Source organism: Mytilus trossulus, chromosome 1 (genome assembly GCF_036588685.1).
Source record: "Mytilus trossulus isolate FHL-02 chromosome 1, PNRI_Mtr1.1.1.hap1, whole genome shotgun sequence".
In the NCBI taxonomy this organism is placed as follows: domain Eukaryota; kingdom Metazoa; phylum Mollusca; class Bivalvia; order Mytilida; family Mytilidae; genus Mytilus; species Mytilus trossulus.
In genome coordinates this window covers 6,317,730-6,340,620 of record NC_086373.1, presented here as the reverse complement: position 1 = coordinate 6,340,620, position 22,891 = coordinate 6,317,730, and the positions used below count along the sequence as shown (strand labels likewise).

The 22,891-nt window shown below is 30.8% G+C and overlaps 1 protein-coding gene across 1 annotated transcript; it reads right to left on the bottom strand.

The window, feature by feature from the left end:
* Positions 1-4,080: 4,080 nt before the first annotated feature.
* LOC134699102 (uncharacterized) lies at positions 4,081-7,976 on the bottom strand. Its single transcript, XM_063560796.1, has 3 exons — positions 7,561-7,976; positions 7,150-7,246; positions 4,081-5,181 (listed from the first exon to the last, which is right to left on the bottom strand). Exons 1-3 carry the CDS (start codon positions 7,920-7,922, stop codon positions 4,081-4,083), a joined length of 1,560 nt encoding a protein of 519 aa, XP_063416866.1. The 5' UTR covers positions 7,923-7,976.
* Positions 7,977-22,891: the final 14,915 nt, after the last annotated feature.

Genomic DNA, 22,891 nt, shown 5'->3' with positions numbered 1-22,891 from the left:
TTAAATATAAGAAAAGAACAACGAAACAACATTAAAATGTAACATACACAGAAACGGACTTAGCATTAGAAAAAATCCTATGAGCATAACAAATATAACATCAAAACCAAAAACATGAATTTGGTAAAGATAAGTACCGTGACAAGTCTTATAGTAATGTGAATATACACTCAAAAATAAGAGAAAACAAACAACACAACGGAAACACAACGTTAAAATGGAACACACACAGACACAAACTATAATATAACAATGGCCATATTCCTGACTTGGTACAGGACATTTTTAAAGGAAAAATGGTGGGTTGAACCTGGTTTTGTGGCATGCCAAACCTCCCTTTTTTATGGCCATGTGAAATATAACATTAAAATGACAACACTACATTGCAGGACTACAATATAAATAAATAGGAGAACAAAAAAGACATGATTGACAAAGAAACACACGAATAATAGCTAACAAAAGGCAACAAGTTTAAAATTCTAATACGCCCGAAATGAATTTTGTCCACACAACACTTACTAATGACGCCAAGATACAAAAGTTTGAAGCCGAAACAAGTACAAAGTTGAACAGCATTGAGGACCAAACGTTCAAAAAAATTGTGCTAAAAACGGCCAGGGTTTTATGTTAGGTACCAGAACATCCCTATTATTTAGAATAATTTGTACTTTTGCAAACAGTAAATATTATAAAATGACTATAAAAGATATATGATAAAACTGAAGTATTAACTAATTACAGGAAACAACCGAAATACACTACATAATCCGACGAAATGCAGCACTTCCGAATAAGTTTAAACCTCAACGCTAAGTAACATCATCTTTGAAATTGTAAAAAAATACAAAAAAATTACGTCCCATTTGAATTTGTTAAAAAGATCATAAAAAAATGAAAAATGACGTCGCATTTGAATGAATAAGATAGAATCATGATTGTTTTAAGATAATATTTGAACCAAATAATGATATAACATTGGCAGTAGTTTGTCTGTAAACTCTTTATGAAAAACCTCAACAAATGATAACCACTGAACATCAGGTTCCTGACTAAGAAAATGTAAAAAAAAAAAGCAGCAGATTTAATTTAATTAAGCGCTATCCTTCAGTTAACCTGAAACAATAGTGTAACCTCACCACATAGAAAAACACGGATTAAAATATCAATTGAAAAGGCTTCTTTTAATACGTAAGATTCAGATTACCGAACGTCAAGAACTCTTTTGTACATGAAGGTACGTAAGTCGTGTGACGTCGGGGCAACTATTTGTTTACATTGACGACAATGGACTCTGATTTTAAGAATAAAAACGTTCCGGAAATCAAACAGTTCTTGAAAAACAGAGGTGTTAAAACAACGGGTTATAAAAAGAGTAAATTAGTTGAACTAGCTGAAGAAGCGGAATTACAAAAGATTCCCGCCTTTGAACCCGATAATTACATATTCGCAAATAAAATACGGCGAACTGTAGGTGGTGTTGAGTTGCCGCATCCCAAGACTGTTATTGATTGGTCTGATGATTTAAATACAATTCCAATAATTGAAGCGTTTGATGTTAATCATTATTTAAAAAACATTTGTAACTGGACAAATGAACGTTTGAAAGGCTATAAAAATGACAACAGTTACCGTCCTCATTCTAATGGACATATCCGTGATGTTAGGCAGTCAAAATTTCACAGCGATATACATTATGTAAAAGCAGCATGTGTACCAGAAGAGAGACAGTCTGCTGACCCGTACGAAGTTTGGATAGTGGTCCTATTTGATGGGTCAATACATTCAGCAGAATGTACATGTGTGGCGTAAGTTCTTACCTGAATAATCCGAGTCCGAGGGTGTGGGTGCCGATAGGGTTTACAGAATAGAGAATAATGGGGTGTTAAAATATAAAGAATAACACAAGAAAATAATGAATAGATTGGTTAAAAAGTATGCTGATAACAGAAAAGAATAATAATATCAAGAATACGGTTATCAAGTACATGTAATTGTATAATTCTGATTAGCCATTTATCTTTTTCAAATAAAAATGAAATAATGAGCGAGAAAAATAAAATAAAGATTTAAAAAGATGAATAATCCCATCAAGAAATGCCAAAAAAATGTGTATTTTTATTATGTCATCTGTTTTTGATTTTAAATGGAATGCCACATTATCAGTTCACTCCAAATTAAATGTAAAATTAAAGGGCACATAAAATTAATTTCCAGTTTTTTTCCTCAGAATTATCACCTTCAAAAAAGAGATGCAAACAAGCGTGGATAGTCAATGTTGATTTTTCAGAGACAAAAGATTTTTTTTTCAAGCAACTTTTTGTTTTTATTTTTTAAATTTAGGGAAACATTGGGTTTTTTTTAATGTTTAAATTTCCCTCGAGCACTTCTAAAAAATTAATACTTCAGTGTATATAATTATTTTACAGTGGTGATGGAACATGTAAGCACGTGGCAGCACTCCTGTTCGGGATGCAAAGATTTTGTCAGGATTTGTCCGATAGATCGGTTATTTCTGTTACTGACAAGGCTGCTAAATGGGTTAACCCAGTCAGAACATCAGCTCCAGTAAAAATAACCTCTTTAGACCTGAGGAGTGAGCCTACAGGACAACCATCAATCAAACCAACAAGTGACCATTATAGGCCATCTTGTCATAACATGTCACCACATGCTATAGAAAAAGAAATGCTTCGGTTAATAAAATCAGAAAACTTACCAGCATGTGCAGCATATGTTCTGTCAGATAGCTCTGGTTCGGAGTATGATTTTGAGTGCCTGCCTGTCAACATACTAGATCTAGCAACACAATTTAATAATGATGATTCGTCAGATTATTCACTTGAATCTTTTATTGAGCACATACATAGAAATATCCCTGATAATTATTTCACTGATATATTCGAAAAGACCATCAGTCAGAGTGATAGTGATTTGTGGTTTTATCAGAGACATGGCAGAATAACAGCTTCCATTTTATATAGTTGTCTTCATTTTACAGGACGAAACCCTGATGGCCATCTAGTCAAACTCATTTTAGGTCTTGCAAAAAGTGTTAATTCAGACTTGCCTGCTTTAAGACATGGAAAACAATTTGAACATGTTGCTAGAGAGTCTTATCTTCATGACAAAAAAAACTTGCATGATAGTTTAGAATGTAAATTATCTGGGTTTGTAATTGACAACAACAGTCCTTACTTAGGTTGCTCTCCTGATGGTTTACTAGAGTGTAAATGCTGTGGACAAGGTTGTTTGGAAATAAAATGTCCGTTTAAATTTTCAGAAGAAACTCCAATCAATGCTGCTTGTTTAGACAAAACAAACTTTCACATAGAAAATGATACTCCACTTATGAAGAGAAATGACACATCTCCGTATTACTGTCAAATTCAATGTCAGCTTGCAGTTACTAAAAGAAAATGGTGTGATTTTGTATTATTTACTTTTAAAGGTGTACATCATGAGCGAATACCATTTGATGAACAATTTTGTTCTAATGTTTTACCAAAACTTGCATCATTCTACAGTTCATATGTTCTACCAAAAATTCTGCTAGTATAGACGTTAGAATTCCACATGTACATTTTGTATCAGTTGAATACTTTGTTTGAAGTTCATTACAATTCACGAAATAAAACAGTGATAAAGTTTGGTTATATAATTTAATTTGATTAAACATAACTAAAATAAACAATATTAAACATAATAAATATCATCTTTTATTTTAAGACAACTTATGATATATGCTAAATAGTCTCTATTCTTCTAAATTTATAAAAGACAACTCTTTCAAATGGGAGATAACCTACTGTTGTGCCTAGACGTGTACATCTGTTAGTTTTGACAATACACGATAAAGCCATATTTCCACTACTTATCAGTTTTTGAAAGAAAATTTTAGAACAGAATAATTCTCTTATTAAGCTGTTGATTTTATTTAATCAAGGAATATAATTTGTAGTATTAACATGAATCATAAAAGAAAAAAAGAAACACTGGAAAAAAAATTGCCAATCATTGCTCCTTTAATTAATATATATGTCAAATAAATTTCCAATGATTTATAAAACAAAACACGTTTTATAACTTTTGAACTAATGGTTTCATCAGGTTACAAAAATATCCTGCAACCTTAAGAGCCTGATTAGCTACAGAAAGTGAATTTATTGGCATAACACCACTTAAGAATTTATAAGATTTAAGTCTCTGGATTGATCTTTCTACATGTATTCTCAAAGAGGCTATGGATTTTGATTCCTGAATCTCCTTTGCCGTAAGACATCGTCCTTTTCCATGTTTACATGGTCTGGTAAATGGTGGCATATTCAAGGTGGCACCTTTTGATAATAATAAGTCTTTGATTAAAAAACCTCTGTCAGCCATTACATGATCCCCCTTTTCAATCAGATCAATGAATCCACTTCTTTCAGTAATGCTCCTATCAGAAATGTTACCAGTCCATAAGTCAGATATAAACGAAAAAGCTCCATTTGGTGTTATACCTACAAGCGTTTTAAAAGTGTTCTTTGACTTGTAATTTGACCACGTTTTTGACTGTGCTGTTGGGTTTCTTGGTCTCTGCACATAAAATTCAGTAGCATCGATGATTACACGAGTGTTAGGATATTTTCTACGAAATGATAGAGGCATGTGTTTTTTAATCTTTTCTTTAGATGGCCATTTAATAAGTGGTCCTAAACATTGTGCCATTAAAGATATCCAAGTCGTGAAAACCCTGCTAATTGTTGACTGTGAAACACCAAACAAAAGAGACAGCACATATGTGTTTAGTCCTAGCCTCAATCTCAAAAGAGTTATAACAAACTCTTCAAAAAAAGTTAACTTCCTTGAAGCACCAGGTTTTTTCTTATTATTTACTTGCCATCTTTTACCGTCACTTGAGTCGGGACCCATCCAGTATTTCATTTTTGAAGCATGTCCTTCTAATAATTTAAAAATTCCAAAAAGCATTGAAATACTTGGCAGTCCAAGAAAACATTTAACATTACTATTTGATTTAGTCAACTTTTCAACAAGTTTGTCCTTAAGCAGTTCATCTGTATTATTAAACTTCTCATTTAAAACTTTATTTTCCTCTTTGGTAGCATGAAGTTCAACGTGTAGCAATTTAACTTGCTTCTGTAGCTGGTTATTATCTGTCTCATATCTTTGACATTTTTGCTGTGAAAAAAAGTAATAATTATAAATATATAAATCAAGGCAAACAATTTATGAAATTGTTTTTGTATTTTTTGTTTACTTAAGTCAAGTTGGTAACAATAAAAGATTGATTGATTTTTGGTTGCTTAACATTCAATTTCAGTGGCAAATATTTCATGCATGTTCAGAATGAAATACAGTTATATGGTAAAATGACTTAAAAAAAAACCATTTACATGTAATACTATATTTCAACATGTTGAATAATATTATAATTGTTATTTTAGCATTGTTTACTAATTGATTTTATGTCGTCATTGACTGATTAATCACAATTATTATTGTTAAATTAAAACAAATGTTCATGTTGGATTACAAATTTTAAAAGTAAATATATATTTAGTAAAATGTTTGAATAGATCATATTTAATATTGATGAATTAATCTGAATATAAAAGCACCTTGCTTCTTACATTATATCATTTTTGATGTATGAACTGCCATCTAATAAATTAAAACAAATCAATTTTTGATTGAAATACATATTATTTCTATAGTTCATAAGATTAAAAAATATCTTTTTCATGGCTTTTGACTCTTATATCCAATGGAGGAATTTTCAATATCAAATTTTGTTTTTGAAGTTAAGTTTATTTTGTGATAAAATAATATTGGCAATTATTTTATCTTGAAATTGTGAAGATAAATTGTTTTAAATTTAATATATGACTTTTATATTTGTATTTTAATTAGAATAATATTATAATTGTTATTTTAGCATTGTTTACTAATTGATTTAATGTCGTCATTGACTGATTAATCACAATTATTATTGTTAAATTAAAACAAATGTTCATGTTGGATTACAAATTTTAAAAGTAAATATATATTTAGTAAAATGTTTGAATAGATCATATTTAATATTGATGAATTAATCTGAATATAAAAGCACCTTGCTTCTTACATTATATCATTTTTGATGTATGAACTGCCATCTAATAAATTAAAACAAATCAATTTTTGATTGAAATACATATTATTTCTATAGTTCATAAGATTAAAAAATATCTTTTTCATGGCTTTTGACTCTTATATCCAATGGAGGAATTTTCAATATCAAATAAAATCCCAATTAATTTCGCACCTCTAAAGCGTTGCTATTTTCAATTAATATCGCACATTTTTCCTCAAGGGAGACATCTTCACTAACTTCAGTGCTAGTGCAATAAGTGTGGTCCAAACTTGGCTTTTCAATGTAGGAAATTACTGAAAGTAAGTAAATATGTACCATTTAAATTAGAATTATTTGAATACAATGTACATCAGTCAGGATCATAGACTGGTCGATTTTAAAGAATTAAACGTACAAAATGTGCATGTAATTTAGAAAGTTGTAGTACAAAAATGTAGTTAATCATTTTATAAATGGGAACTAGAACCATATGTTTAATAATAATACTTTATTCCGAAAGCAATACAGCTTATAAATAGGATACATATATACACAATTTTACACCAATATAAGAATTTTACAAGAGATATATAATATATATAAATATAAGGTGTGCACGAAAGAACATATGCAATGTAATACATAATACATAATACTTAAGAGCCATAACTCTCAGAACACATATCTTTTCTACTGGACCTTTAACGACTGTACACCAGTATGCCAGTTGATGGTGTACATGTAGTGTGCAGACAAAATTAATCTGAGACTCATATCTATCTTTTCAAAATACTTTTTAAATTTTGTTTTTGAAGTTAAGTTTATTTTGTGATAAAATAATATTGGCAATTATTTTATCTTGAAATTGTGAAGATAAATTGTTTTAAATTTAATATATGACTTTTATATTTGTATTTTAATTAGAATAATATTATAATTGTTATTTTAGCATTGTTTACTAATTGATTTTATGTCGTCATTGACTGATTAATCACAATTATTATTGTTAAATTAAATTATGAAAACCGTCCATGCACTTTATATATATATATATATATATATGGAATATCTGATATGTTATTCTTTTGTCTTGGTACTTTTGGCAGTTGTGAAACTGTAACAATGTTTGCTGGTCTGTAAAATATATATATACATGTATATTAAAAAATAAATATATCTTCATGTGCATACAGTCCAATATTTAAAAAACACTGTTCGTGAACATGAAAACCATTTTTTAAGTTGTCAAAGCTTATTATCTTGGAGCCTCGTGGACATAAGAGGGGTAATTTCCGCCTCTTTTAAACAGATAAAAGGGACTAACATCTACCCCCCCTAACACATACACAATTTTCGTTTACTGTTTCATCATAATAGGCAAACAAGACAAAAATATATTGAAGAATGAAAAAGAAAGAGGACACTAATTTCAACTATTTGTTACTTACTGTGTTGTCAATATCAATTGTTCAATGGGACGTAAAGTACTGTTCTTGGTGTCTCTTGGTGTTCCAGTTTTGTAGTTGTTGTAGGCAAATAGGGTTGGGACTGCATTTTCCTTCGTAGGTCTTCCTTCAATAAAATGACGGGAGCAAAGTGCATGCCAGTGACAATTTGGATCGGGATTAAACCCTTCCCTTCTTATCTGAGACAACCAGAGCTTCCTTAGTTTAGGATTCTTTATGACTGAAGGAAGTACATGAAAGTCGACGATACATCCATTTAAAATCATATCAGGATACTTTACAGCATTATGTTTCTTTCGTGAATCGTTGGAGCAACCCTCCGCTATGCAGTGAAAATTCACCATGCTTCTTTTCGAAGCTTTACCGCTCAAAAACTATCATAATAATTTTACATGACGTACATTATAAACATGTGCTTTGACACAAAACATGCCCATAATAACGCAAAATCTCGCAGTAAACGTTATCACTAGGGCGAGACTAACGGTAACCTCAAATACGGAACGGATAATCTGAATCTTACGTATTAAAAGACTCATTAACAATTAATAAAACAAGGGGGTTATTTGCCACTCAATATAAGAAAGACAGTCATAACTTTAGACAAACCCCTGCCAAAGGAAATATATACGTAAATAAAATTAACTTTTTAGTAAGGCATACAATGGAGAAAGGTTATAGATTATGGTTATAGATATTACAAAAATAAAGATTTTCTTGTTCATAGAACAAGAACAGAAGTTGACATTTTTCGTCATTCAAAACACTTATTAAAGGTGGAAAATATCAAAAATAGTGAGACGTGATTTATAAATAAGTAATCATTAAAAAAAAAATGCATTACAAATTGTGTTAACAGGTAAAAAAACCACGACAGTGAGATTGAGAATCAGTTTATTTCATCATCTATCTTGTTTTACAGTCAGGAATTTTTTTAATATGTTTTTGAACTATTTATTGTCTGTGAATCATTTAAATAGATCACATCTTGCTGAATTGATTTTTAAATTTGAATAAAAATGAACTTGTAATTTTTAGGAATATGTTTTTGAAAGAGGATAGGCAATAATGGTTCGCCTATTTATATATATATGTAATTTCATAATATTTTAGCCATAAAGATAATTGCAACATAAAAGACGTTATTTTCTTAAAACGATATCACAGACGAAAAGAAGATTGCATTATGAAATTATATCAGTGCTTAACAGTTGAGGGTCTCCGGGCATATTAAAAAGAAGATGTGGTATGATTGTCAATGAGACAACTATCCGCAAAAGACAATCATGACACAAACATTAACAACTATATGTAACCATAAGACCTTCAAATATGGACAAAGCCAATACTGCATAGTCAGCTATGAATGGCCCGGTTAGACAACAATGTAAAACAATTCAAACGAGAAAACTAACGGCCTTATTTATATAAAAAAACAAATAAACAAAAGACAAATGTGTAACACTTACACAAACGACAACCAATGAATTACATACTCCTGACTTGGAACAGGCACCTACATGCCTTGAAGTAAACTTTCCAATTATTGATAGAGGACATACCGTCACACGATGTTGTCCTTAAAACATTAACGTAAAAAATGTGTTTGTGGTATAAATTGAACCACTTGACTGGCTTCACCAGAAGTTATCTTTGTGTGGGATTGTTATGTAAGCAATAAACACGTCTGACCCGGAATCACACTTTGAAAATACATCAAAATTCATTTTCGAATAACATTTATTATGTCATGTGAACGTTTTGGCTACAGGTTTTAAGCTTGGTATTAAATTGAACAACCTGACTTGGCTGTCAGCAATTGACGGGTTGCTTTTTGGGTTTTTTAGTAGCAATCTTTGAAAAAAGATCTTTTGTCTAACTGTTTGACTTATACTTCATAAAGGTATTTCATCTTTTTTTTCAATATGTTTATATCAAGATTTGATAATTAAAATTAAGTAAACCTTTCATTTAATGTTATCACTAATATCTATAAAAAAGATTTTGATTTCACCTTCAGGACTTATAAGAAACGCACACTGTATTTAATTTTCATTTTTAATAAGATAACATAACAAAGCTTACAAATTTTCTGATTTTTCATTTAATTTTGTATTTTGGTTTCGTAAACCTATTTATAAAGAATGTAATTACATTGTTGTTGATTCGTGATAGTCTGTATAACCTATTATATCAATATTTACGAGCATAGTGATTTTACTGTACTGGTTTTGATAATGTTGTCTTTTATGTATCATTAATGTAATAAAAATAAGAAGATTTGGTTTTATTCCTCATGATGCAACTCTCCCAACAAGAAACCAAATGATGTTGGCCTTTAATTCCAACTATTGGGATTAAAAGGGTCAAGATATAAAAAAAAAAAAAAAAAGTTTAATCCCACTCTTTATTTATCTTTATGTCCTAAGTCAGAAAGCATGTATATGGATTTCTTATGTCATATTTGAATGGTTCGTTGGGTTGATTGAGTTTTGTAAGTTTGAGGAATATCAGAGGTTTGATTGATTTTGATTAAGATAAAAACAACAATAGTATACTGCTGTTCGAAATTAAAAAAAATAAAATAACATAAAAAATATTCTTGGTGGACGTTTTTAACTTTTTTATTCGAGCGTCAGTGATGAGTCTTTCGTCGACGAAACTCGCGTTGGCAATCCTGATTTCTATGTTGAGTTTATTTACAAGCTAACCCCGAGAGAAACACGTCAATTATAAGAGGAAAATAACAGAACAACAGAAATTGAAGTTCTTTAAAAGAAAAAAGGCCAATGCAACATACATAGAAAATGTACCATTTTATAACAACTGATGTATTCCTGACTTGGAACAGGTCATTAAAAGAACAATTGGGGTTAACTGCTAGCAGAACATCCCCGGTATATGGCAATGTAAACACAAATCGATAAAATGGCATCATGACGCGAAATACAGCAAGTAATGGCTGTTATGTTATATTGATCATACAGTCATCAATATATCTGTGAGTAAAATGAAAGAATTTTGCATGGTGCTTTATATTTTTGTCTTTTTGGTGGTTTTTGGTGAATTTTGGTCATAAGAGTTCAAAATAAGAAGATTAGAAGGCGTGCACAATTAAAACCGACTTTCTGTTAAAATATCAATCCTTTAAACACAAAAAAATATATAATGTTGATTAAAAAGTCCTTTATTTTGATATTTTTCTCTTTAGTGTATTTTCTGTTAGAATAAGTAAATATGAATTATTCCAATCCCAATCAAAGAAACTTATGTCTATGATACCCATTTTATATAGAAAAAAAATGTTTGATGAGATGGTGAAGTCGATCTTTCAATTCACTATTGGGAATAGTAGTGTAAAATTTAAAAAAAATATTAACCCGAGACGATTTAAATATTGGCTTATTGTATCGATATTGTTATAATAGAATGTGTGCTGCCCTTTTAAATATATTCATGTTATTTCTATTCTTTGGTTTCTGTCTCATTGACATAAACATCAAATCCCTTTTTATTTTAATTTGTTAAATCAATTCGTAACATATAATAAAATTGAGAATGAAAGGACACACAGAAGTAATACAGCAGATAACCAATTACAGTTATATCCGTTTTGCTGAATTTAATATGTTATGTTCGTAATCTTGAAGAAATGCATAATTTTATTTAGCTATATTCGAATTTCTACAAGCAAACTTCATAATAAATTACAACCAAACAAACAAAAACTAAAGGTCTTACTTCAATTTCAAACTGATAACCTTGAAAAAAAATATTCAATGGACCAAAATGTATGTTGGAATTGTATTTTAGTTCAGGGCTATAATTTTATAATCAATGTCATCGTATAAGTAAAGATGTGATTATAGGCAATATAGAAAAGGTGTCCTGACATAAGTGGTCTCTAAACACATTTACCCCAAATGAATCTTTCGTTAGTAGAAGCCTTATTAATTATGTGTATCAGCGGGAAAAGTGTAACAGCATAATAATATAGTATATATGCCAATACACATAATTAAAAGCGCTTGGTGATGTTTCGTAGTCTGACCGATTTCGGTCCAAAATGGACCTTCATCAGAGGTAGATTGGTGAATAAATGATTGTACCCTATCTATATAGATATGGTAACCGGCGGTTCAGATTTAAACGGCGGATCAGTTAACCGGCGGTTCAGATTCAAACAACGGTTTAGATTTAACCGGCGGTTCAGAGTTAACCGGCGGATAAAAGTTATCCGGTGATTACATATTTATCTAGTAGACATCACAACAGGTTCAATTATCCTTCATTGACAAATCCCAATGGGATTTCCCATGGTTACAGTAATCAATATTTAGCTAATGTACTGTACATGTTACAGTAAATATTTTGAGATGTTGCGGTAAGCAATTAGACACTATACGGTAATCATGTGACCTGACGAACCGATTGAATCTTAGCCGCCGGTTAACATTGAACCGCCGGTTACCGTATATATATATATAAAGGGTGATTTCATGTAACAACATGATTTGTCTTCTGACATTTTTTTTTTCTTACTAATGCAAATATCGGTGACATGCAAATTTTCCAGTCAAGTAGATAGCCTTAATGGTTTCTAAGGTTTTATATTGTATCCGTCTGTTAAGTGTTCATAGTTCAATATTTCATTTCTCTCATGGTTTTACTTAATTATATCATAACAGATTTCGCAATATCCTAAAAAGATTGTGGACCCTTATACTGATTCTCAGCACTTGAGATGTTTATGGTTTCTGTTTTTTGTGCCTAGTTATCTATATTTTATAATATTACATAGTTCTTCTTTTAAAACTTGCAGGGATACCAAATAATTTTTAAAAAATGTAAAAAAGATATTAAAGGGACATCTAAACTCAAAGGTTAAAAATAAACTTCCGGTTTAACTTATATAACCAATAAGCAAGTTATGGGGTTTTCAATTAAATTTCTCTTTGGTTTATTTTTGTCCCTCAATCTCTTTTTGATAGGTGTAATTTGGCCTTGTATTTCAATTATTTACACTAAAACGTGCACGTTTAGCATCATCAAAATTTTCAAACAAATCCTGTTTTTTTCTTAAAACGATATCACAGACGAACAAGAAGGTTGGTTGATGGAATAACTAACATCAGTGCTTTGCAGTTAAGGTTAAGAGTCTCCGGGCATGCTTACCAAGTTAATATTGCAATTATTGAAACAGATATAGTTCCTACCATCACGCGATATTGAACATAAACATTAAAATTGCTTTTTTGTGAAAGATTGAACCACTTTTTCTGAATTCGCCAGAAGTTATTTATGTGTGGGAATGGTAGATAAGCCATTATCACGTCAGTTTTAACATAACACTATGATTTTACATCAAAACTATCATAATGCAATATCTCATGTAAACGTTCTGGCTGGAGGTTTTCGGTGAGCAATTAAACAGTAAATTCGAAACATGTTAGTCTACACATGAACGACATAACAGTAGATACATATAGAATAATAGGTAGTTGGTTTTTTTATACTTACTATATCATGTGGAATATCTAGACGAGCCTGTTAGGTCGAGTTTAGATATTCAACATGATATAGTCAGTATCAAAAACGAAACTACCTATTATTCTGTTTATCGGTAATTATGACGTCACGCAATGTATTGCCTAATGTTCAGTGATACAGCCAGTATGTTGATACTCGAAAATATTAGGCAGTAAGTTCAAAGGGAAAAATATACGAATTACCGATAAAGAAGCAATTCAGCGGATCACCAATTTAATTTTCTATCCGTTTTACAGAATTTTTTATGATTATTATGTAAAAGAATAATTTTCTTTATTCTAACTTATTATTACCTAAAGAAAAAACATTTGAATGTATAACTTCAATTACAAATTGCTTATCTTTAAAAATGAGTGTATTCAAAGGATCAAAAGTGTATCGCAATTGTATCTAATTTTACGGGGTCTATAAGCAACTTAATATAATTTAAAGTACAAGTACTGATTTAAAACCTTCTTTTACATCGTAAGTTAATCAACATTAATCGATATTTATGTTCGTTTATAATGAATCTGCAATAGTTGCATAAGTTCATTGGTAATCTTTCATTTTTTTAATATGAATACAAAAATACAATAATGAAACATATTTCGACTGTATTGACATCATTGTAATTTCATGTGACTACATAATTTGTCTTCTGACTTTTTTGTTGTCCCACTCATTCAAACATCGGTGACATGCAAACTTTCCAGACAAGTAAGTACTTACGATGACCTGAATGGCTTCTTAGGTTTTCTTTTGTATCCGTCTGTTAAGTGTTCAGAGTTCAATATTTTATTTATCTCATGGTTTTACTTAATTCTATCATAACAGATTTCGCAATATTCTGAAAAATTGTAAACCTTGAAACAGATTCTCAGCGCTTGTGATGGTTTCTGTTTTCATTGCCTGGTTATCTATATTTGTATGGTATTGTATAAGTCTTCTTTAAAACTTGCAGGGACTAAAAACATATTTAGAAAAAAAGACAAAAGATATTAAAACGATATTTAATCTCAAAGGTTTAGAATAAACTTTCGGTTTATCTAACAAAATAAAATAAGCATCTGATGGGGTTTTCAAATAAATTTCTCTTTAGTTTATATTTTCCCCTATAACTCTTACACTTTTTTATAGTTGTAATTTGGCATTGTATTTCAATTTTTTACACTAAAACGTGTACGTAAGCATCATCAAACGTAACATGGGTTCGAATCCCGGTGAGGGAAGAACCAAAAATTTGCGAAAGCAAATTTACAGATCTAACATTGTTGGGTTGATGTTTAGAGGAGTTGTATATACATTATGCACACAGCCATGTATCACCATCATTGATGGCGATCCGATGGATAAATCTGTTGTAGGGTTGTCCCTGACTCAGACGTACTTATGAATATAATTATTTTCTGTGACTGTATCTTACATTAATTTGTAGGATCCTTTACTATAGATAATTTAGCTGATCTGTAACAATTACATCTCCATGCCTTATATATCATGTACTGTAGTACGCCGCTAGATTAACACTGACGTGGAAAGGTAACATATGGCCACCGAAAGCTCCTTTTTTGAGAGCCCAGGTGGTTGTGTGGTCTAGCGGGACGGCTGCAGTGCAGGCGAATTGGTGTCACGATATCACAGTAGCATGGGTTCGAATCCCGGTGAGGGAAGAACTAAAAATTTGCGAAAGCAAATTTACAGATCTAACATTGTTGGGTTGATGTTTAGACGAGTTGTATATACATTATGTACACAGCCATGTATCACCATCATTGATGGCGATCCGATGGATACAGCTGTTGTAGGGTTGTCACTGACTCAGACGTACTTATACATATATATATATATGTTGTGTACAAGTTATCATTTTGTACAAATTATAATTTGTATTTTGACTTTGTACAAATTGTAATTTGTACAAAAAGTGCTTGTACAAATTACAATTTGTACAAAATTGGACAAAAATTCACTTTTAACTTGTACAATAATTTATCATATGGATTTTGGAGAAACAGCATTGATACACATTATTGAATTGCTATCAAATGACAACACATTACACCTAGGTTTAAAAATTCAAAAGTCAGTACTTTATCATTTGTTTGAGCAGGTGATCTAGTGATTTATGGAATCTGATATTGCAAACCATCTTTTCACTCTCAATTCGATGACGACCTGTTTTCCCCTTTAGCTGCTTCACATATATAGAGCAAACGTTGAAGCTCAGGAACCGTTGCTGTGAATGAACATGTGTATTTGTTTATTGAAAAAATAATATTTTATGAAAATAAACCATTGCAAAGAGCGTACACCGGCTGGAACCCCTGGCTTCAAATAATAGACTGATTTTATAAGTTAACTTTCACGTAATGATTTAAAATAACTACCCAATCCATGCACCTCAGATTAAGATTTTCTGCTCTTTTTTAAAATTGTTTTTTTTAATATTATACGTTTATGAAGGATTTAAAATATCAACTTTATGTGCTTGTCTCGATTTTGCTGATGTACTATGAACTTACTTACTATTAGTATTATATATGTAGTTTTGAATTAAAAAAAAACACCTCAAAATAACGACAAGTACTACTCAAGCACTACTTTCAAATGATATTTTTTTAAGAAAAAGTAGTAGGTATTAACAATTTAAAAAAAAATCCTTTTTGTTTACTTTTTTTTCTCTCAAAAATTTCGAAGATCTAACTGCCTTTTGTATTTGTGTAAAAACGGTGTATTTTGTTAATAAGGTTTGGTGTGTAGTCAGTTAACTTCAATTCTATTGTGTGAATCAGTGCAATTTTTCACCAAAATTCATATTTGAAACTGTTGTACAAGTTATAAGTGAATTTTGGTCAAATTTTGTACAAATTACAATTTGAACAAGCACGTTTTGTACAAATTATAATTTGTACAAAGTCAAAATACAAATTATAATTTGTACAATATTTTTGTACAAATTATTATTTGTACAATATTTTTGTACAAATTATAATTTGTACAAAATGATAACTTGTACACAACATATATATATATGGCAGTCAGCAGGGTTAAAGAACATCAGTTGTTCGACCTGTTAGTCATATGCGTTTTGTTTAAATATACTTTTTCACTTTAATGGTCTTTTGGAAAATGTTGTTTGTGCTGTTTTTAGACCCTTCTACAACGAAATTTGTTTTACATGCACACGCAAAAAAATTGCAGTTTTTATCCAACGCAATCATAGGTTTGAACGTAGTTTTAAATTTAGACTCGTTTATTTTTTTTTCGTTTGGGCTTGTATCATATTTTCCCTCCGGTATATATGATCCGTTCATTCTATATTGACTCTTAAAATTCAAGAGTATCTAAAAATGAGGGTACTTTTTCTAAAAATGAGGGTACTTCTTTTATGGCCTTCCAAATACCGTTTCGATCCCTAACATCACAGAAGATACATTTATTGTCGAAATCCGGATCTGGTGTACTAAAAAAATATTGACACCGTATGTTTGTGGCATAACATCGTGGCCACAAGAGAAAAAAAATTCTTAATGTTTAGTATTAAAGTCAGATTAAGATCCATTTTGCTACATCTTGTGATCAATTTTATTTGGCAATCGTCAATGGCAGTCAGCAGGGGTAAAGAACATCAGTTGTTCGACCTGTTAGTCAAATGCATTTTGTTTAAATATACTTTTTCACTTTTTTTGTCTTTTGGAAAATGTTGTCTGTGCTGTTTTTAGACCCTTAACAAAGAAATTTGTTTTACATGCTTACCAAGTAAAAATTGCAATTATTAATATAGTTCGTACTATCACGCGATGGTGTCCTTTGGAAATAAACGTTAAAATAGTTATTTTTGTTGAAGATTGAACCACTTTTCTGATTTCGCCAGAAGTTATCTATGTGTGGGGATATTTTATAAGCAATGATCACGTCTGTTTTAAAATAACACTATGAAATTACATAAAAACTATCATAAAACATTTTCCAAAGAAACTTTAATTTTTGAATAACATGTATAATCTGATGTCAACGTTTTGACTGGAGGTTTCGTCGAGCTATTAAAATTAACAACCTGTTAACCAGTCGTTGTTTTGGCTCTCAGCAACAGTATTGTGCTTTAACTTTTTTTTATAGTAGCAATCTTTGAAAAAAGATCTTCCGCCTGGACGTTAGACTTTAGCTGCATATAGATATTTGAAAACAAAATGATTTTAAACTTATTGTGTAATTACAATTAATTTTACTGAGTGCTGCTTATAATTACTATTTCATAACTACAAGTAAATAGTGTTTAAAAGGTGGAATGAATATACAGTTCAAAAAGATTATCTCGTTTACTAAATTTTATCACAAATATCTATAAACAGATTATTTCCCACTAATATCAGTCGTAATGAATATAACTCAATTCACACCTCAAGTTTATTCCAAAATATTCCAAGTTACAGTGAAGTGGCTGGATCCAAAGTATAAACAGTAAGATGAGATTGACTAAAAAAAAGGAATTATCATGAGATATATACCAATAAAAATGTTCAAACCATTCATAAACATATAAACATAGGAGTGAACATATAGAAAACAGTCATTGTAACATCTAGGATTTACACAAGTTATTAATAAAGTTCGTATTTTTGAAAATCAACAACTATCAGATTGGCAATATTTGTCATTGTGTCAAGTTCACCTTAACGGCATTAAAATAGCTAAATTAACTTTCATATTATCACAAAATGCATAGAATAAATGTAAAAATCAACATACCTTATTTGTTAGGCTCTGATATTTCTATATTATTTAGAATTAAAGGGCTCAAAATTGTCGTGACCCATTTCTCAATTTTCAGGGAAATATATAAGTAGGGGAAAGTAACCAATGTACCTAAGTTAGTTTCATCAAAAATCAATAAATTTGCAAAACGGAATTTGTTTCAATTCTGAACAAGAAATTGGCCTTTACACAGATTTTAATGTCACCTTCAGGACTTTTATAAAACGCACAAAGTAATCAAAGTCCTCATTTTTAATCAGAGAACATAATAAAAGTTACAGTTTTGCATATCTTTTTGCACATATTTCTGTGAAAACTTTTGAAAAAAAAGTGCTTAAATGAATGCCCTTAATTATTAAACTAATTAACGTTTTAGACCAAGTACTAACATTTACAACGCAGAAATATGATTCATGTGCCGTACTGATTTTTCTGAAAGATTATTTTACATTGTTATATCTTTTTAACTGTCAAATTAACTGTCAAATTGCAATAAGTGTTCACGAAATCAAATTTTGGGGACTGAGTTAAGTAATTTCATGGAAATTGAAATTAAAATTCAATGCTGAAAGAATATTCTGCCTTAAATATTTTTCTCTCGAAATAATTGTATTGCATAAAAACATTCAAATTCATGTATCAGAGCAATACAGTTGAGAAGCTATGTTTAAAAGCCGAATGGGAGAACTAATATAGAAGGAAAACTAGAATAGAATACTAGCTTTAATAATTTGATTATAATAACCCTTGAGCGGCAAAGCACTTTTTTAACATTTTCCACTTTTATGTTTAAAAGATGGCGCCACTATTTTGCAATTATATTCGCCTACGAACATCGAGACCATGTGATGGCGATACACTGACTGCACTAATATTCGCCTACGAACATCGAGACCATGTGACCGCGATACACTGACATCGACTATTGTTTGTATCTCGAATTAATGATGGGTAAATGTGAGTCAAGTAATTCATTTTCCATTATGAAGGTTACATTTTGATTGTGTCCGAGGCAAAGTTGAAAACGTATTTAGATCGTTAAACAATTGCACAATATCAGAAAGAAATACGACGAGAGTTACCGTCTTTTGTAATGGTTCAGACTTATGGACATGAATTTCAGTATGCATTAACTTTTATTAATATAATGCAAAAGAGGGACGAAAGATACCAAAGGGAAACTCAAACTCATAAATCTAAAACAAAAACGATTATTTAAAGTGTGAGTGTAATATTTGTTCTGTCTATGAAGAAATAACATAAAAAAATAAAAAACATATATTTCATGGGTGGACCAAAAAGTATTGGACAAATAACAGAAAACTTGTCTGAGCGCATATATATAAGCCCAGGTGGTCGTGTGGTTTAGCGCACCGGTTACATTGCAGGCGATTTGGTGTCACGATATCACAGTAGCATGGGTTCGAATCCCGGCGAGGGAAGAACTAAATAATTTGCGAAAGCAAATTTACAGTCTTACATTGTTGGGTTGATGTTTAGGCGAGTTGTATATACAGAATGTACACAGCCATGTTTCACCATCACTGCTGGTGATCCGATGGACAAATCTGTTGTAGAGTTGTCACTGGCTAAGATGTACTTATAAATATAATTATTTTCTGTGACTGTATCTTACATTTATTTGTATGATCTTTTGCTTTAGATAATTTAGCTGATCTGTAAGAAGAACATCTTTATGCCTTATAAATCATGTACTGTAGTACGACGCTAGATTAAAACTGACATGGAAATGTACCACCCAGCTACCGAAAGCTTCATTTTTATGAAACCCAAGTGGTCGTGTGGTCAAGCGGGACGGCTACAGTGCAGGCGATTTGGTGTCACGATATCTCAGTAGCATAGGTTCGAATCCCGGCGAGGGAAGAACAAACATTTTGGATTTCGATGCTTACAAATATCTTTTGCACAAAAATTTCCTTCTTTTTACAAATGTCACATTCGTACTGTCTTGTTCTTTAATTGTGAGCTTTACAATTTTTAAGGTGCTGTACAACATCCCTGAAAGTTTGTTTGCAATTCTTTCTTTGTTTTGATGTGCGACTCAAGTTGGCGTTTAAAAGCATATAGTTGTTTTTAAAATTCTTGTCACAAATTGAACACACCACTGGTTTTGTTGTCTATGTTTAAACCTTACATGGTTATTCAATGCCATTTTGATTTAACCAAGCACCACACTCAGCACAAATGTGGGTTTTTTTTCTGTTTGTGTCCTTCTTTTATTTTGTTTATATAGGTCCATGGTACGGAATGTTTTTTCACCAGCATATGGAGTATATGTGTCTCAATTGATACGTTACTCTAGAACTAGCTCAAGGTATGTTGGTTTTGTTGAACGAGGAATACTGCTTTCTATAATTGGCTAAGACAGGGCTATGAATCAATCAAATTAAGGTCATCACCCAAGAAATTTTACGGTCGCCATCATGAGCTGATTGGCCATTACGACAAAAGTGTGTCAGAAATCATATCTGATATTCTTCCTCAGTCATAATAACCTTCGATCATTACCGGACTGAACAAAGAAATAACACGACGGGTGCCGTATACGGTGCAGGAAATGCTTACCCTTCCCGAGCACCTGATTTCACTCCTGTTTTTTAGTGGAGTTCGTGTTGTTTCTTAGTTATTATTTATAACTGTTGATGTAAATATCCTTTGGTTTTGTGAGCCTTTGATTCCTTGGTTTTGATTGTTATTATCTAAACAAGAATTAATCAATTTGGGCGTGGATCAGTTTGTGAAAATAAGCTGATACAGTTCATGAATAAAAATTATATAAAATCATTTACGATCTCGAATATACATTTGCATTGACGAAATTCCTTCATACGTATAATTTTCATATTCTTACGTGCATTTGTCAATATTTTTGTGTTTTAAAGTTATGATATAAAACAAATATCATAATACTTCTATTCATATCCAATTATTTTTCTACTTTGAGGCTTTATTTGCTATGTTTATTAATAAAATAGCACATTTCTTTAAAGACTAAAATATGGACCAAATGACATACCTTAATTAAGTAATTTGTTATCATAACAGGGTTTGTGTGTTTGAATTTAAAAGTATTAGCTAAAGACCGACTTTTAAGAAAGTGTATTCTTTTTTATGACAAGCCTCCACCTCTTGAGACGCAAAATTTTACACCCCGAGCGACACTTTATATTTTGATGAATAATAGTTTTAAAACCAATTAATTTTAACTAAGAAACTAGTATTTGGTATAAGTCCATGAGAGGAATACGATTCTATATAAATGTCATTTAAATGATATGGAGGGTACTTGTGTAAAGTAGTTTTTTCATACAGAAATGTGCAAATAAAGCCATAAAATCTGCAGCATGGAAAACTAGGGCGAGGTGTTTGAGAAAACTGAGTACTGAAAACGACTGCTTCTGCTTACGTTGCGGTTCCTTTCGTGCAATACATTAAATGGTACTGAGAGTTCTAAAAATAAGAAATGTTGATGCTTCAACTTACCTTGTTACCTTCTCGTCGCTTCAAATTTGCCACTACAAGTCAAACATAGCTGACACCCCACATGTGGCGTTCTACACAGTATATACTGAAGCTTTTACCGAGTATCAATGACTTATTGAGGAAAATCTTGGATATCAACAAGATTCTTATCAACAGGAGATGGATGAAGCGGCCAAATATTCTGCAAGCAATGAAAAATCGGATTATGAAACTAAGAACACGGTTTCAAAACGTAGATATAAAAAAGACAAAGTACTGCGCATTCTATGTTTATTGCATATCCTTCATGTTTACAAGCTATAAGATTTGAAGAATTATAAATTTAAATCTAAGTTATAAAAACGGAAAGACTTCATCAAAAGAATAATTAGACTACATGAACATGTTACAGCATTTCCTATTCATTTTATGATTTATAAGATATTAATCACAAAATATTATTCCATTTCAGATCATTTGTTTTCTTCTTCTTTTTAGTACCATTAACGTGTAAATCGTGACAATGTATATATTATATTCCGGAAAAGCTTCAAAATATTACGCAATACGATTGTTGTGAGACATATTGTTCTGTTCAAGTTTGGTAAAAAAAAAGCTTCGTTAACCAAAACTATAACACTCCCTGCTCCAATTTTAGTACAAACAACATATATATATATAACAAGTTTGATTTCGCAAATGCGATTTTACAAATCAAGTTTTTGAGTTTTTTAATGATTATTCGTTAAACTTCTAAAATATGTAAATCGATTTTATCAATAAAAAGTAAGATTTCAACAAAACAAATCAGTTATGTATTATTTTCATGTCAGTCCTACCTATAGTTGTTTTAAAATGAACTTTCTTTCAATCAATACATCCATCATATATGTAGTTCGTACCTCGTATATGTTTATATTTCTGAAAGGAAAAAAATGTCTAAAACAGTGTTAAATTAAGAATTATTTGAATATGAACTAACATAAACCTTAACACAAAGTTATAGAAAAAGGCACGGATATTAAAGAACGAATTGTTATTTAAATGACAAAAAAACTAAAGCTCAAAAACAACTGTCATATTCCTGAATTGGCACAGGCGTTTACTAATGTAAAATTTAGTGGATTAAATCTGGTTGTAAAGCTAGCCTTTAAATTGGATGTCATTATCGCATAGCATTCTTGCAAAATCTTTAAAGCAAAACAAACAGACAGAATATGTAAATTAAAACATTTTACCACAGAGAGAATGGTATGTTATCCGTCAGGTAAACTAAGTCCATTTATAAGTGTTAAATACGGCTAAAAAGGATTTTTTTTTACAAAATTTACTTCTGGATACTAAATTTTTTTAAATTTTAACCACAAAGAGAATATTTGTGAAATCCGCCGACTCCACCGACGACGACGACGGAATGTATGATCGCTACATGTATGTTGCTTTTTTCGAAAAACGTCGAAGGCTCGACAAAAAGTAAGGTTAAAAGGTCAAGATTGTATATTGATCTAAAACATTAAAAATAAACAACCATGCAAAAACAAAT

Excerpts from the sequence above, each read along its gene's own strand:
- LOC134699102 (XM_063560796.1), bottom strand. The coding sequence starts at position 7,922 with ATGGTGAATTTTCACTGCATAGCGGAGGGTTGCTCCAACGATTCACGA. Across the intron at positions 7,247-7,560 it reads CAATTGATATTGACAACACA|ACCAGCAAACATTGTTACAG; the intron begins GTAAGTAACAAA and ends TATATTTTACAG. Across the intron at positions 5,182-7,149 it reads TATATATATATATATATAAA|CAAAAATGTCAAAGATATGA; the intron begins GTGCATGGACGG and ends TTTTTTTCACAG.